Genomic DNA, 17,726 nt, shown 5'->3' with positions numbered 1-17,726 from the left:
TTAGGATCAGCAACAGCGCAATGCAAGGGAACAGTTCAAAGCTCGAACAGTCAACAACACTGTTCTAGAATCTAAGCATATCTACTGAAGCACCAGTGGGGCTGGATCAAGAATTTGAAGATATCTTCAAGAATCTATTGTAATTGTTGTTTCTTTTGCTTTACATTTGCCCCAAAAATACTTTAAGAAGGTATATCCTTCGACACTCTGTAATAAATCTGAGGTTACACCATCGAGTGTAACATAAGTGCCAAAGAAGCTCCAAAGTCGTTCCTACATGGATGCAGAGCTCAAAATGCCACCTAGTAAAGGTGAAGAAGCTCCAAAGTCGTTCCTACGGGGATGCAAAGCTCAAAATGTCACCTAGTAAAGGTGAAGAAGCTCCAAAGTCGTTCATATGGGAATGCAGAGCTCAAAATGCCACCTAGTAAAGGTGAAGAAGCTCCAAAGTTGTTCCTACGAGGATGCAAAGCTCAGAATGCCACCTAGTAAAGGTGAAGAAGCTCCAAAGTTATTCCTACGGGGATGCAAAGCCTAAATGAAACATCTAGTAAAGGTGTAAAAGACTCCAAAGACGTTCCTAAGGGAATGCAGAGTCTTCGTATAATATTTTTCCTATCATCATTTTGCACCAAGCATTTTTGCATCATATCATCATACCATTATGCATCATATCATCATACATCATATCATCTCGCATCAAGCAGAAAGTGAGAAGGGGAATTGCTCCCTTTATGTGCAGCAAGAGTGAAAGAAAGGGGAGAATACTACGTCTTCAACAACCATAATTCTTAAGTTGTGACAAAAGCCTTCGGCTGAAGAAGTTTTATCATCATCTATTGTGCCACTTTGTCGATGCGTGTTAGAGGATAGCTTGGGACATTAGGTAAACCCTAGCTACAATAAATGCAACAACCCTGTACCACTTTGTCTACTTGTGCTTCCCAATTAGAGGTACATAAACCAGTTCTCTCAAATGCTTTTTAAATATACTATCTCCAAATGCGAAGTTATGGATTACTTTGCATCTTTCACAATGGTAAAGGTTGATTGTTTATAAAAATCGTTAACATGTTATTTTAAATTATCTTTTGTAATGTTTATGGTGGATAATTTAGATATAAATTTAGGAGGTTATTTTAAATTATATTTAATGTCAGATATGTGTAATTTATATTAAAATTTAGGGAGTTGGTTTGAGTTATCTTTCGTAATAGAGAGGTGGATAGTTTAGATGCAAGATTAGTGATTACTTTATGTACTTTCCATAATGCCAAAGTTGATTTTTTTCTATAAAACAAAATCAATTAATGACTTTATTAGCAACGCTGATTAAAGTCTATCAAATTAAAGGATAGTTTCTTGTATATTATTATTATCAAAATCTATAGGATATATGTTTTTTCCTAGAGTGCATGGTGAGAATTAAAGTGAAGGCGTTGTTCTCTAATCAGTAATCATAAAATTTTTATTATTATTATGCGAACAGAGTATCCGATGAGAATTAACAACGAAGCTACGTTAGAGCCTATACTTAATAGTAGTAAGATAAGAAAGAATATTGTTATTGATTTCTGCGTTATTTACATAAAATTCTGTGAATTATGTGACACGTCACAGCGAGGCGGCATGAGACTCCAGATCGATTTTCTAAGTAAAAAAACAACTAAGAGATTATATGATTATAAGTAGGTGTTTTTATGGTGGTGCCCTCGATTTTGCTGGTGTGCTCATTTTTACCCTTAGTTGTGTTTTTTTCTCAGTTTTACTTTTCTGTTCTATAGCACTGGAAGAGCAAAACTGAGTAAAAAACACAACTAAAGGCTAAGACAATGTGTATGAGATGGGCTATTCGCTAAGAGCTTGTCTCTTTTTTCTTAAATAAGCTTCTAACGATATCCCTCGAGAGACCCTATATTGAATAAGTTGTTACATGCATTTAGCTGTTTCATACAATGTTACTATTCATGAGTAGTCTGTCCATATAGCTTCTAGTCTGCTTTGTTCACATATTTTTCCTGAAATTATGATAAACCAAGGTCTTGCTTACGTTGCCTGTCTGTATGCCGCATTGAGTAGCGCACAAACAGAGCTAGGTTCAGCAAGCTAAGAGCGGCCATCATCCAGAAGAAATAGTCAAGATGGCCTTCATTGAGGTTGTCCGAAATCCATCCGGTTGCGCCGCCGCGCGTTGTGGCCAACGCAACGACGCTGAGCACGACCGTGTTGAGGTACGACCCGGAAGCCACCGCGAGCTGCCCGAACGCGGCGCACAGGCTCTTCATGGTCGCCGGGGCTTGGTCGTAGAAGAACTCTGTCATGCCGATGGCACCGAAGACCTCGGCCGCACCATGCACAAAGAAAACTGGGCCCTGCCACAGGATGCTCATGGGCACCGGCACCTCCCGATGCCTCAGCCCGCTGGCTTCCGCGATCGCCAGCCTCCTTGTCTCCACCAGCGCAGCAAGCGCCATTGTCAGAATGGACAGGGCTTGGCCGATCGCGAGGCGCTGCCACTGGGAGAAGCCCTTCTCGTTCCCGGTGAAGCGCCGCGCCAATGGCGCTAGGACGGTTTCATAGGCGGCGACCCAGATGAGGAAGCTGAGCACACCAATGATCGGCATGGATGCCGGCGGGATGGCAAACGAGCCAACGTGGTTGTCCATGAGCATGCCTTGCTCAATCATCGTCGACTGCATCTGAGACGTGACTGCGTAGAAAATCACGAACGACGCCCAGGTAGGCAGCGTCAAGAGCAGCATCTTTAGCTCCTCGACCTGTGTCACTGTGCAGAGCCTCCATGGACTCGTCTGCACCGTGGATTCGTTGCCTGGTGGGACAATGGCGGCCTTGTCAAAGAACCTGAAGAAGAACATGGTTTACAAGATTTATATCAGTTTAGTGGAAACAGTTTCTCTAGATGTCGGTTTGACTATACATTATTGACTTGCACTTTGTATCCAAAAATTAAAGTAAAAAACTGAATCACCTGAACTGATTGGTATGCTTGTTCTTATGACTTGCTTCAGTCGTACAAGGTGAACTGGCCTGCTCATATAGCAGCGAGCTATCGTCCGGCAGTTTGGCATTCCACTTCCTGACAGCTGCAACAACCACTTGAAGTAAGCTCACAAGGGGGCTTACTCCCATTTCCCTAAACCTGTACACCCTGGAGCCAGCTAAAAATGCGGGGAAACAGATGAGCATGAGCACGGTCGGGATCACGTAGCTGACTGCCCACCCAACATTGTCCTGCAGCCAAACAATCACGGTGCCAGACAGCAGGGAGCTGGTGGTCGTCAGGAAGAAGTACCAGTTGAAGAAGGAGCCCTTCTTCACCAGCTCCGCCGGGTCATTGCTGTCAAATTGATCAGCCCCGAAGGCAGAAATGCAGGGCTTCACGCCACCGCTGGCAATGGCGGCAAGGTAGAGACCAAGGTAAACCACTGCAGGGTGCACGTCGCTCTGGAACAATACCGGGAGTGATGCTGAAGCTATCAGGACGAGCATTGCCTGACAAAGAGCAACATGTTCAGAGCTACCTGTAGGTTAATTACAACAATATTCCACCATCTGCTGCTCTGAAGAACTTACCACGATGTAGACCGGGAGGACCACAACAATGGTCCAGTACCTTCCCAAGTAACTGTCCGCAACGAAAGCCCCAAGAAGTGGCGTGAGGAAGCACACTCCGGACCAGGCGGAGATATTTTTCGCTGCATCCACCTTGCTCTCGTGGAGCACAGTGGTGAGATACGTCACTAAATTCGTCGCGATTGCAGAGAACACCATGCCTTCACTGAATCCAACACCTGGTGTGCGTGCGTTGAACAAGTGAACGGGTTATTATAGTACTAGAGAAGAGAGAGAAAAACAAACAGAAGCAACTTCTTGGCTGCATGAGTTGCTGCTCTCTTCTCTGGTACCTAAGACGGGGTAGCATGCCCTCCAGTTACCCGTTCTGTGCTTGAGAGCAGGTTGTTTGTTGATATCAACTGAACCATCACTTGCGTACTCCGAAGCTACGACCTGCATCACCGTAGCACATCAGATTTTTGTTTTGGATGTAGGGGAGAGAAGAAAAAGACACAAAAAAGGAGGAAGACCTCCAGCCGCCTAGTGGAAGCCGGCCCACCAGAGCAAGCAGCCACCCGCAAGAGGGTGCAGCCCAGGTGGAGCCAGAGAAGGAATCAGCCTAGGTGAGGAACGCGCAGCCCGCGGAGGCCCACCAGCAGGGAAGCTAGCCGGGCACCGCCCAGTGGCGTGGGATGCGCAAGCGCGCAGCCCAAGATCACGGGTGCGGCCTAAGCACAAGCAGCAGGCCAGGGCTCAACCGCTCAACCCAGCCATCTAGGCGGTCCAAGCTGCCAGCTGAGCGGTGGGCTGAAGAAGGAGCAGGCCGGCCAGCCAGAAAGGGGTCGGTCGGCCTAAATTGGGACTCTCCATATAAATACTAGATTGATTTCATTTTTATATATAAACGAGTTTTAAAGAGGTTTAACTATACATTAGACCTACAAAGTTTAACTATTAAGATTTTGGAAATTTTAAAGAGAAAACCCTCTAGTGCTTTTGGACAACACTTTTGTGATTGAGGTGATGTTCATGCAAGATTGTTGTGGCAATCTCGTTCCTCCTTTGCTCATTAATTGCATACTTGGTTTTGATTCTAGATTGTTTTGCTAAATTTAATTGTTACTCTTGATTTGAATCATCTAGATCATTGCCAAAACATCAAGTTAGCGACCTGCAATGTTTGATTAATTGATCTTTTGTGGTTCTCGATTGATCAAGCAATTAGGGCTTGATTATTTTTTTTGCCATACTCTATCGCAGTACTCTTGTGCAACTAGAAGTCCGATCGATGTGATTCTACTTGGGTTAGCTGCAAAATTTTATATAGTTTAATCTGTTAAAATTTCAAGTTTATGGAAGTTATGAATTTTGAATAATCTTGTTTTTAATAACAAAACAAAGTTCTATACAATTTTATAAAGTTGAATTAATTTGGCTTTGTAATTAGGAGGAATTGTTAGAATTATTTTTGAACTTTTGCAATTATTCAATCCCCCTCTAATTGCCTATCCTTGTGCCATACGATCCGACAAGTGAACTAGAGCAATTTTTATTTTCTAATTAATCTCAATTCTTGATTAGAATAGGAATGGATAGGTATATTCCACAAAACTCGATGGTTTTGGTTTTTAGTTATGAAAGGCAAAGATGGAGGCATATATTCAAGCACAAGGTTGGATGTATTGGAAAAATGTGGCTACTCCCTTTCAAGTTTGTGATCAAGTGAACGACAGAAATCAGATAAATATGGATGATAATAGCAAGACAATAAATTTGATCATCAAAGGCCTTGAGAGGGGTGATATTGACTAGGTGGTGAATCTTAAGTCTAAAGTTGGAACTAAATGGGTTTTTAAAACAAGCAAAGTGAGGATGGTGTGGTTGTTAGAAATAAAGCTAGGCTAGTTGATAAAGGTTTTATGCTTATCTATGGACGATATACTATGTTATGAAAATAATGTCAATGTGATTAAGGAAGTGAAGGACTTTTTGTCTTTGAAACGAAAGATTTAGGATAGGATGATGTTATTCTTAACATAAAGTTGTTGAGAGAAGGAGAAAATGGTGGGGGTTACTGTTGTGCAATCCTATTATGGAAAAGGAATCGAGTCGCTTTGGACATAGTGATTGCGCAGCCACTCTAACTCCTTATGACCTAATCATGCTATTAAACAAAAATCAGAAAATATCACAGGGTCAATTGATATACTCTTAGATCATTGTCTCTTATACATTTGGCTAGTGCAACGAGGCCTGCCATCTCATTTGCTATAAGCAAACTTAGTCGGTTTGTTTCCAATGGCATACCCTTAAGAGGGTATTGGGCTATCTAAAATGGACTATGATTTACAACATTCACTATATATTGGGTACATAAGGGTACTGGAGGGTTATTATGATGCAAACTAGATGTGTAATGCCTATGAGATTTACGCCATAATTGGATATGTGTCCTCGCTTAGAGGTGGAACAATTTCATGGAAGTCTTGCAAGCATACCATCTTAAGAAGGTCAACAATATTAGATACCACCATAGTTGAGGTTGAGTGGCTTTGTGAACTCCTTATGAATTTATCCATGGTTGAAAAACCAGTATTCACTCTCTTTATGAACAATGATAATCAAAGTAAACAATTCTAAGCTTCATCCTAACATCGGTTCTCGATTCACGATCCTATCATCGGTTCCCGATTCATGATCCTATCATCAGTTCTCAATTCGCTTCTCTGCTGATGTTTTAGACGTTAGCCAAGCACTCTATTCCGGTTTCTGTTCACATGAGCACTGGGAGAGAAAACATCTGAAACAAGTGTCATCCAAGAGTTCACTTGCTTGGGTGAAGGACGACAATCATGTTTTTGGAGAGTGACCATAAGAAACACGATTGCTAGCTTCCTCCTCTCCTTCCTAGTGTTGAGCTCTGTTGTCTCCTTCTCGGCTCGTTGATTTGGTGGTAATCGACACGGCTACATAACTGCACTATATTAAGAGGGTTGTCCCGGTATACTTTTTCTTCTTGGTGGCTTAAAGTCCTATTATTCTCTACTTTGTTTATTGAAATGGAAATGGCCTTAACTATTTGCAATCATTGATTTTGGTGTTTGACGATCATCACAGATCTTATGGACTAACTAGTTTTCCTAGTTGATTAATTCTAATTTGCATAAGTCCATCTATGTCAATTCTAAGTCGACTGTCCAGAATACCGTAGATTATTCTGGACAGGACAAGATTTTTTGAGAATTCACCTGTGCGTGGAGCGTCTGGCCTCTTCCCGGTGGACTGTCCGAAGGAGAAGAGAGCACCGTCTGGGACTAAGCTCGGACCATCCGGCAACAGGCGCAAACCATCCGCCCATTCAAAACCAGAAAACCCCAAAGGTGATGGGTTCGGTAAATGCATTTTTAGTGTCCTCGCGACCGTCCGGGATGCATGGCCGGACCATCTGCGACTGCTTTATCTGACATCTGACGATACATTTAATGCAATTATAGCAGTTGATATAGCCGTTACTGATGGCCGTTGCGATTTCAGTCGTTGATATGCAGGGGCGGACCGTCTAGACCAGGGGTGTGGACCGTCCGCGGTTGGCAGAAAGAAGGCAACAGCTAGGAAGTGGTTGGTGGCTACAAATACAATCCCAACCACCTCCATTCACTTCATTCAAGCATCCCATTCACTCACATTCAATACAAGAGCAACCACTTCATCTCAAGACACATTCAAAGCATCCAAGCCTCTACAAGTGCCATATTTGTGACTAGTTATCATTAGTGATTAGTGCCTTGGAAAGTCTAGAGAGAGTGTGTGATCTTGTGTTTCACTTGTTGCTCTTGTTGCTTGGTTTTCTTATTCGCACTTTTCTTCATCTTCTTCTAAACTCTCAAGTGACTTGTAAAGCTAGCAAGAGACACCTAATTGTGTGGTGGTCCTTATGTGGTCTAAGTGACCCTTGAGATTAAGGAGAAGCACTCAACCAGTCTAAGTGACTGTTTGAGAGAGAGAAAAGGTTGAAAGAGACCCAGCCTACGTGGCCTCCTCAATGAGGAGTAGGTTCTTTGGAACCGAACCCCAGGAAACAAAATGTTGTGTTCATTTGTGTTGATCATTGCCTTATGATTTGATTCTTCCTCTCCCCTCTCCTTAAGTTCTCTTGCTTACAATCTTTTTGAGTTAGCTCTCAACATTATCCGGATTGATTGAGCAATTCATAGCAAGAAGAATTCTCTTCCGCACTCTGATTTCGTTATTACTCATTTCTAATCCTATCCCCAGGTGAAGTTCATGTTGAAAGCTTATAATTTTCAGGTTTCGCATATTCACCTCCCTCTAGGAGACTTTCAATTGGTATCAAAGCATGGTACTTCATTAGAGTCTAACAACTTAAAGTGATGTCGGGTGAACATGCCAAAAAGGAGTTGATCACCGGAGAAAATCCCGGATCTTTGGGAAAGAAGCATGAAGACAAGACTCCGTCAAAGGAGGCCAAGATGTTCGGCGAAAAGCATAAGGAGGATAAGAAATAATATGTCGGCTCCGTCAAACCACACAAGAAGAAGGTTGACAAGAAGAAAAAGAAGATGAAGAAGGTGGTCTACTACGAGACCGGCTCATTCACGCCCTCAACCTCCAACGCCGAGTCGACATCTTCAAAGCGCCAAGAGCACAAGAAGTATAGTAAGATCCCTCTACGCTACGCTCGCATTCCTAAACGTGCTTCTTTACTTTTCGTTCCATTAGGCAAACCACCATATTTTGATGGTGAAGACTATTCTATGTGGAGTGATAAAATGAAGCACCATCTAACCTCACTCCACGAAAGCATTTGGGATATTGTTGAGTTTGGAGCGCAAGCACGACAAGTGGGCGATGAGGACTACGACTCCGATGAGGCCGCCCAAGTGAGACACTTCAACTCCCAAGCCACCTCCATACTCCTTGCTTCCTTATGTAGGGAGGAGTACAACAAGGTACAAGGGTTGAAAAGTGTCACAGAAATTTAGGACGTCTTCAAGATGGCACATGAAGGGGACAAAGTCATTAAGATCACCAAGCGGGAAACAATTGAGGGGAACTCGGTCGGTTCGTCCTCAACAAAGGAGAAGAGCCACAAGCTAGGCTCAAGACCATGGTGAACCATGTCCACAACCTAGGGAGCATCAAGTGGGGTGACTATGAAATGGTTAAGGTTATTCTAAGATCTCTTGTTTTTCGTAATCCCACTCAAGTGCAATTAATCCATGAGAATTCTATGTATGAGCAAATGTCTCCCGATGAGGTGATTGACAAGTTTGTGAGCTTTGAACTTATGGTCAAAGACTCCAAACACATTGTTAACTTGGAGCAAGGTGGTACCTCCACACCCAAGGTGCAACCCGTTGCATTCAAGGCAACAGAAGAAAAGGAGGAGCCCACGCCAACCAAAAGGCTCCCAATTGATGCCTCCAAGCTTGACAACGAAGAGATGGCTCTTATCATTAAGATCTTCTGGCAAATCCTCAAGCAAAAGAAGGGGAAGGAGTACAAACCCTGCTCCAAGTGGGTTTGCTACCGGTGTGGTAAGTCCGATCATTATATTGCTAAATGTCCAAATTCAAGTGATAGTGGCAGGGACGACGACAAGAAAGGAGAGAAGAAGATGGAGAAGAAGAAATACTACGACAAGAAGGGTGGCGAGGCGCACATGGGAAGGGAGTAGGACTCCGACGAGAGCTCCATTGATTTCTCCTCCGACGAGGACGCCACCAACATCGCCATCAACAGGTTCTCCTCTTCCCCAACATCGGCCACAAGTGTCTCATGGCCAAGGAGGGCAAAAATAAGAAGCTATACTCTAGAGACACCCCCAAATATACTACTTACGATGATGAGGATAGCTCTAGTGAAAAAAATGATGATTTGTCTTCTCTTTTTGCAAACCTTACCATAGAACAAAAGGAGAAAATCAATGAATTGATAAAATCCATTAACGAGAAGGATGAAGTCTTGGAATGCCAAGAAGAACTCCTCGTTAAGGAGAACAAAAAAATTGTTAAGCTAAAAGATGCTTTTGCTCTTGAAGTTGGAAAATGCAAAAACTTGACTAAAGAGATAAAAACAAGCAATGATTCAATTTCTTGTCTCAAAACTAAAAAATGCTAGTTTAATTGCCAAGATTAAGGAATTGAATGCTTGCAATGTCCATATATCTATTGTTGAGCATGTTACTATTTGTACTAGATGTTGATATTAATGCTATGAATGATCACCTTGCTATGATTGAAGAACAAAATGATCACATAGCTAAGTTGAATGCTAAAATTGCCGAACATGAGCTTGAAAAATGAAAATATTAAATTTGCTCGTAGTATGCTTTACAATCGGAGACACCCTGACATTAAGGATGGCATTGGCTTCCAACCTGGGAGCCAAAACAACATCAAATTTATTAAGGGCAAGGCTTCCATGGTGCAAGATAGAGAAGGTTACATTTTATCTTCTGAGAAATATCCTGAGCATAAGATTAGAAGAAATCATGGTAAGAAATCTCATCCTGTTGATCATCATGCTTATATTTACATAATTGAGGCTTTTAGTTCTAGGCATACAACTGATGTTAAAATGTCTAAGAAAAATATTGTTGATGCATTAAATGAACCTAGTATTTTCATTTAAGGCCTTTGATGCATCCTTTGTTCTCACTAACAAATCAGGCAAAATAGTTGCCAAATATGTTGGGGGCAAGCACAGGAGTCCAAAGACTTGTGTTTAGGTACCTAAAGTTCTTGTTTCTAATGTGAAAGTACCCAAGACCATTTGGGTACCTAAGGACACGGTCTAAATCTGTGTTGTGGGTTTATGCATCCGGTGGAATAAGTTGTATAATCGATATCGGGTGCACAAACCACATGACATGGGAGAAAAGGATGTTCTCCTCATATGAGAAAAATGATGATCCCCAAAGAACAATCACATTCAGGGATGGGAATCAAGGCTTGGTCAAAGGATTGAGTAAAATTGCTATATCACCTGACCATTCCATTTCTAGAATCTCTAGGTTACAACTTGCTTTTTGTGTCTCAATTATGCAAAAATGGGCTACAATTTTTTATTTACTGATAGTGATGTTGCCATCTTTAGAAGAAATGTTGATTCACTAGCTTTTAGGTGAGTGTTAAATGGTTAGTTATATTTAGTTGATTTCACTGATGACAAAGCTGAACTAGACACTTGCCTGATTGCTAAGACTAATATGGACTGGCTCTGGCATCGCCAATTTGCCCATATTGGGATGAAGAATCTTCACAAGCTTTTAAAGGGGGAACATATTTTAGGACTGGCCAATGTTTATTTTGAGAAAGACAAGATTTGTAGTGCATGTCAAGGAGAGAAGCAGTTGGAGTTCATCATCCACACAAGAATATCATGACGATCGAGAGACCACTTGAGCTACTCCACATGGATCTATTTGGCTCGATTGCTTATATAAGCATCAACGGGAGTAAGTATTGTCTTGTAATTATGGATGACTATTCTTTTTGTAGGAAAATCACAAACCCAAGAGACCTTAAAGAAATTCTTGGGATGGGCTCAAAATGAGTTCGGATTAAGAATAAAAAAGATTAGAAGCGACAATAGAATGGAGTTCAAAAATTCTCAAATTGAAGGATTTCTTGAGGAGGTAGGCATCAAGCATGAGTTCTCTTCTCCCTACACACTTCAATAAAATGGTGTTGTAGAGAGAGAATAGAACTCTTATGGATATGGCGAGGACCATACTTGAGGAATACAAGACATCATATCGGTTTTGGGCAAAGGCGATTAACACCGCCTGCTAATCCATCAACCGACTCTATTTTCACTGAAGCCTCAAGAAAACATCATATGAACTCCTCACCGGTAAAATGCCTAATGTTTCTTATTTTATAGTTTTTGGGAGCAATTGTTTTATTCTTGTTAAAAGAGGTAGAAATTCAAAATTTGCTCCTAAAGTAGTAGAAGGTTTTTTACTTGGTTATGACTCAAACACAAGGGCATATAGAGTCTTCAACAAGTCCACGGATTTGTTGAAGTTTCTTGTGATGTTGTGTTTGAAGAGACTAATGGCTCTCAAGTAGAGCAAGTTAATCTTGATGAGTGAGATGATGAAGAGGCTTCATGCATCGCGCTAAGGAACATGTCCATTGGAGATGTGTGTCCACAAGAACCCGAAGAGCCTTCACAAGCACAAGATCCACCATCATCTTCCATGCAAGCATCTCCACCAACTCAAGATGAGAAACCGGCTCAAGAAGAAGAAGAAGATCAAGTTTCAAGACAATGAGACACCTCAATAAGAAGGCATCGATCAAGGGGGAGATGAAGTTGATCAAGAAAAGGAGGACGAACAAGATCTTCAAGATCAAAGACCACCTCACCCAAGAGCCCACCAAGCAATTCAACGAGATCACCACGTCAACTCTATCCTTGGTGACATTCAAAAGGGGTAACCACTCACTCTCGAGTTTCTCATTTTTGTGAACATTACTCTTTTGTGTCTCCTATTGAGCCATATAGGATAGAAGATGCACTTAAAGATCTAGACTAGGTGGTGGCAATGCAAGAGAAGCTCAACAACTTCACAAGGAATAAGGTTTAGCATTTAGTTCCACGTCCTAACCAAAATGTTGTAGGTACCAAGTGGGTATTCCACAACAAACAAGATGAGCATGGTGTGGTGACTATGAACAAAGCCTGACTTGTTGCTAATGGGTATTCACAAGTCGAAGTGCCTTACTCAATGGCCCTATCAAGGAAGAGGTGTATGTTGAGCAACCTCCTGGCTTTAAAGATAGTGAGTATCCTTCGCATGTCTATAAGCTCTCAAAGACGCTTTATGGGCTCAAACAAGCCCCAAGAGCATGGTATCAAAGCCCGAGAGACTTTCTTATTCCTAATGGTTTCAAAGTTGGAAAAGCGAACCTTACTCTCTTTACTAAAACAATTGTCAAAGACTCGTTTATATGCCAAATTCATGTTGATGATATTATCTTTAGGTCTACTAACAAGTCATCTTGTGAAGAGTTTAGTAAAATTATGATACAGAAATTTGAGATGTCCACGATGGGAGAGTTGAAGTATTTCCTTGAATTTCAAATCAAGCAACTCCAGGAGGGCACTAACATCAGTCAAACAAAGTACACTCAAGACATTCTCAAGAAGTTTGGAATGAAGAATGCCAAACCCATCAAGACTTCTATGGGAACAAATGGGCATCTTGACCTCGACACAGGAGGTAAATTAGTAGATCAAAAGGTATGCCAGCCGATGATAGGATCTTTACTCTATTATGTGCTTCACGACTGGATATTATGCTTTCAGTATGCATGTGTGCACGATTCCAAACCGACCCTGAGGAAATCCACCTAAGGGCCGTGAAAAGAATCATGAGATATTTAGTTTATACTCCTATGTTTGGGCTATGGTACCCCCAAGGGATCTACCTTTGATCTAATTGGGTATTCTGATGCCGATTATGCCGGATGTAAGATTAATAAAAATAGTACATCAAGGACTTGCCAATTTCTAGGGAGATCCCTGATGTCTTAGGCTTCAAAGAAACAAAATTCAGTAGCTCTATCCACTGCCAAGCTGAGTATATTGCTGCAAGACATTGTTGTGCACAATTATTCTAGACGAGGCAAACTCTTAGGGACTATGGCTAAAAATTGAGCAAAGTTCCTCTCCTATGTGACAATGAGAGTGCAATCCGCATGGCAGACAATCATGTTGAACACAGCCGCACAAAGCACAGACATCCGATATCACTTCCTAAGAGATCACCAACAAAATGGGAGATATCGCAATTGAATATGTTAGCACCCACAACCAGTTAGCCGATATCTTCATCAAGCCCCTAGATGAAAAGACTTTTAGTAAGCTTAGAAATGAACTAAATGTCTTAGAATTTTGGAACTTTGATTGAAATCTTGAACACATTGCTCATTTTATACCTTTGATCATTACATGTCTGTTTCATTTGGTACAAATCCATATTTCTTATTCTTCTTGTGCCAAAGATAAGACTAATGTGCTTTCAAGTGTATTTCTATACTTAGTATTAGATTGAAAGGAAAATGAAGAAATAGGAAGATGCAAGGTTTCCACTGCATCTCTGTTAGTATCAACTACCCTTTGCACTACTCATGTACTTACATTCACATCCTTTTTGTTAAAGGCCTCTAGATTTCTTCGTTTTTGGCCCTTAATGCCAAAGGGGGAGAAATTAATAGGCCAAAACAAAAGGACCGCACCACCACCCTATTTTCTGAAAACTTTTTATCTTCCAAATTGGAACTATTGTGTTTGCAAAAACCCTCTTGATAGCTAAGGCAAGAACTTTTTCAGGGGGAGTTTTTATTTAGCCAAACCAAAAGCATTTGAAAAAGGGGCAGAATTTTTCACAACTTGAAAATACTTTTAGAAGATCATATTCTTATACATTAGGCTAATTGCAAAAGAATTTGAAAAGACTATTTCAAAAGATTTGCAAAATCAAGCTAAGTGGTGCAAATGTGGTCCAAAATTTTAACTATATCAAAACATTCATATATACTTAGAACTGCTTTCAATTCAAAGTAACTTATACACATCTGTAGAAATGCAAACTAGCAACAATTCTACACTTTATATTTGTTTTGGTTTGTGTTGGCATCAATCACCAAAAAGGGAGAGATTTAAAGGGAATTGGTCTTAACCATTTTCTATTATTGATTTTGGTGCTTGACGATCATCACAAATCTTATGGACTAACTAGTTTGTCTAATTGATTAATTCTCAGGTGCATAAGTCCATATATGTCAATTCTAAGTCGACTATCTAGAATACTGTTAACTCCGGACAGGAGAAGCTTTTTTTGAGAATTCACCTGTGCGCGGACTGTCTGGCCTCTTCCAGCGGACCGTCCGCGACACCTCTGTGAGCCTCGAACAGAAACTGTGTTGAAAACCACACATACTACAGACTGTCCGAAGGAGAAGAGAGCACCGCCCGGGACCAAGCTCGAACCGTCCGGCCTCAGGCGCGGACCGTCTGCCCATTGAAGACCAGAAAAACCCGAAGGTGATGGGTTCGGTAAAAATGCATTTTTAGCTTCCACGCGGATCGGCCGGGATGCACGGTCGGGCCATCCACGACTGCTTTATCTGATGATGCAATTAATGCACTTATAGCCGTTACTACTAATCGTTTCAATTTCAACCGTTGATATGCAGGGGCGGACCGTCCGGACCAGGGGCGCGGACCGTCCGCGGTTGGTAGAAAGGAGGCAACGGCTAGAAATTAGTTGGTGGCTATAAATACAACATCAACCACCTCCATTGACTTCATCCAAGCATCCCATTCACTCACATTTAATACAAGAGCAAGCACTTCATCTCAAGACACATTCAAAGCTTCCAAGCCTCTCCAAGTGCCATATTTGTGACTAGTGATCATCAGTGATTAGTGCCTTGAAAAGTCTAGAGAGTGTGATCTTGTGTTGCTCTTGTTGCTTGGTTTTCTTATTCGTGCTTTTCTTCATCTCCTTCTAAACTCTCAAGTGAGTTATAAAGCTAGCAAGAGACACCTAATTGTGTGGTGATCCTTCTGGGGTCTAAGTGACCTTCGAGATTAAGGAGAAGCACTCAATCGATCTAAGTTACCGTTTGAGAGAGAGAGAAAGGATTGAAAGAGACCCGACCTACGTGGCCTCCTCAACGGGGAGTAAGTTCTTTGGAACCGAACCTCGGGAAACAAGTTGTTGTGTTCATTTGTGTTGATCATTACCTTACGATTTGATTCTTCCTCTCCCATCCCCCTAAGTTCTCTTGCTTACAATATTTTGAGTTAGCTCCCGAAGTTATTCGCATTGATTGAGCAACTCATAGCAAGAACTCTCTTCCGCACTCTAATTTCATTATTACTCAATTATAATCCTAACCCCGATGTGAAGTTCGTGTTAAAAGGTTATAATTTTTAGGTTTCGCCTATTCACCTCCCTCTAGACGACTTTCATTTATCTTTATCCGGCTAATAAAACTGGACTATAATGGTTAGAATTATAGGGGCCCTTTTCGCTCTAATTAGATGAAGAGGGATATAGTCTGTTTCTTGTTTGTACCCTCACGAACACAACTAGTATATTCAAAGTAACTCATTCCAACATCTTTGCCCTTGGCCAACATCTTTGCCCTTGGCCATAAACCTCCTTTCCTTTTAAATCAACTTAATTTAATTCTTATACTTATTCTTTTGTTTTAATATTTTGGAAATAAAGATAAGAAAAGAATAAATGGGTTATTCGCTGCTCATTAAAGTCGGTTGTTTGAACTACTGCAACTATAATCCATGAAGCTAAAAATATTGTAAAAGTAGTATAAACCGGTACGGATTAAAAGCTAAGTGAATTTGCCAAAAATCCGTAGAAGTTCCTACCTAAAAATGTAACTAATGATGTGACCAAGCTTTTATTATTTTCCTGGATTAAACTGCAAAAAATTAGCTAAGCGTGACTTACTCAAGAAGAAACCACGAGCAGCGGGGAACCATGCCGACGGCGACCGAGAACCAGCACCGGCGAGCTACACTGATGGCTGGCCGGCTGGGGCGACGAACGCCCAGGCGCCACCGCAAAGGGCGGACCACAGTGTCCGCATCCTCCGGCATACTAATTAGTCGATCCTCACAGTCTTAGGATTAATTGTCACTATAATACGTGTGATCTCTATTACAATATCATGTCTCTGTGCCCTTGTTTGCGTAGAAGTCAGAAGCTTGTTTCAAGAATTTGTATCATCTGGATATATTTTTCTTGAAAGTTTTTATATAGTACTCTACTATCAAAGAAAGTATATACGGCAAACAAGAAGATTACAAGGCCACAAAGCACCAAAAAAAAAGACTAGAAACATCCAACCCAAACCCCAACAGCTGGGTAAGAGAAGACAAGGAGTACCTGCGGAGTGGGATGGAGACGAAGAAGCAGAGCGTTCTCCTCGTCGGTTGTTTCCATATCGCTGCGTTGCGACCTCCCTGGCTCCGGCGGAGCTTCTCTGTCAGCTGCAGGGAAAGCAGGCTTCAGCAGCACAATACTTTCAGGCTTCAGAAGTGGTACTGTACTGGTGGTATCTGGGAACGAACAGGAGGACCTAGTACAAGATAGATATATTCCTGTGGATTTTGTTGATCTCGAATCAAAGTTGAAGGAGATTCACGTCGACAATGAGAGGCGGAGGTGGATTTTGAGCAAAGTAGTAGCGTCTACAAGGATGGTGGACACTTGGCGGTGGTCTTCGCGCGTTATCTTGGGCACTTGCACTTACCGCCAACAGATCCCTGGGCCCGCCGGGACTATTTTACAAAAGCAATCATAATTACGACGCAGAACTTGCGTGTGGCGCGGAGTCTATATTGTATACTTGTGGTAGCCAATAAATGCTGCAGGCGTCCTTTAGTCCGTATCACGGTCGTCCGGAGAGAGCGATGGATCAAACATTGCGATTCCAGATCCATGCTAGAATAGTCTTGGATTCGAGTACAAATTACGTAATTTTAGCTCTAATCTACATCGACACATATAGATTATATAAAGTGAATACTACTACATACAGTAAGTTCAGAGTTGGTACAACTATGTATTAAAAGAACCTTACCTACCATCGACGGACGTGATGGACTCTATAGTTAATTTCATGGCATCAAACCAATCAATAAACATATATTTCAATTATCATCATATTTCGAGTTCAAAAGAAGATTTTAAGCACCGTCAACCAAAACCAACCTTGCCAATTTTCGAAACTCACTAGATCGGTATCTCTATTCATGTCCATCACAAGCGAGCTCAGCTTCTTTAAACCAGCATGCTGGTCAGTTTCATTCAGTAATCTAACAACCAACTGTAAACCCCAAAAGTCTATTTAGGAGTCTAGGTAGTTTTTTTTTCTAAGAGAGAGAAAGGTTATTTGGATTTTATTTTCCTCGTGTGAATTATGTTAGAAAATTAGGTATTATCAGTTTTAATTTAATCGAGAAGAACAATGTGATATATGTGATGACATGTATATGCATATGTGTACCACTACTCGCATAAATAGTAAACAGAAATGAAATATGCACAAGTACAAAAAAAACAGAAAGTACCCAGCGGAGGG

At 41.4% G+C, this 17,726-nt stretch overlaps 1 protein-coding gene across 2 annotated transcripts; it reads right to left on the bottom strand.

Moving 5' to 3' along the window:
* Positions 1-1,849: 1,849 nt before the first annotated feature.
* Positions 1,850-16,894, bottom strand: LOC542511 (protein NRT1/ PTR FAMILY 8.3). 2 transcript variants are annotated; one of them, XM_020546161.3, is made up of 6 exons: positions 16,722-16,894; positions 16,529-16,632; positions 3,927-4,029; positions 3,595-3,812; positions 2,990-3,513; positions 1,850-2,862 (listed from the first exon to the last, which is right to left on the bottom strand). In XM_020546161.3, the coding sequence occupies exons 2-6, from the start codon at positions 16,583-16,585 to the stop codon at positions 2,025-2,027; spliced, it is 1,740 nt and encodes a 579-aa protein (XP_020401750.1). In that variant the 5' UTR covers positions 16,586-16,632; positions 16,722-16,894; the 3' UTR covers positions 1,850-2,024. The 2 variants fall into 2 exon arrangements, with proteins under 2 accessions (XP_020401750.1, NP_001288684.1); NM_001301755.1 differs by lacking the exon at positions 16,722-16,894 and having other exon boundaries at positions 1,920-2,862; positions 16,529-16,684.
* Positions 16,895-17,726: the final 832 nt, after the last annotated feature.

The sequence above is a fragment of the Zea mays genome, chromosome 1 (genome assembly GCF_902167145.1).
Source record: "Zea mays cultivar B73 chromosome 1, Zm-B73-REFERENCE-NAM-5.0, whole genome shotgun sequence".
Classification (NCBI taxonomy): domain Eukaryota; kingdom Viridiplantae; phylum Streptophyta; class Magnoliopsida; order Poales; family Poaceae; genus Zea; species Zea mays.
The sequence above is the reverse complement of the archived record's forward strand: the minus strand, read 5'-3'. Positions and strand labels throughout refer to the sequence as shown.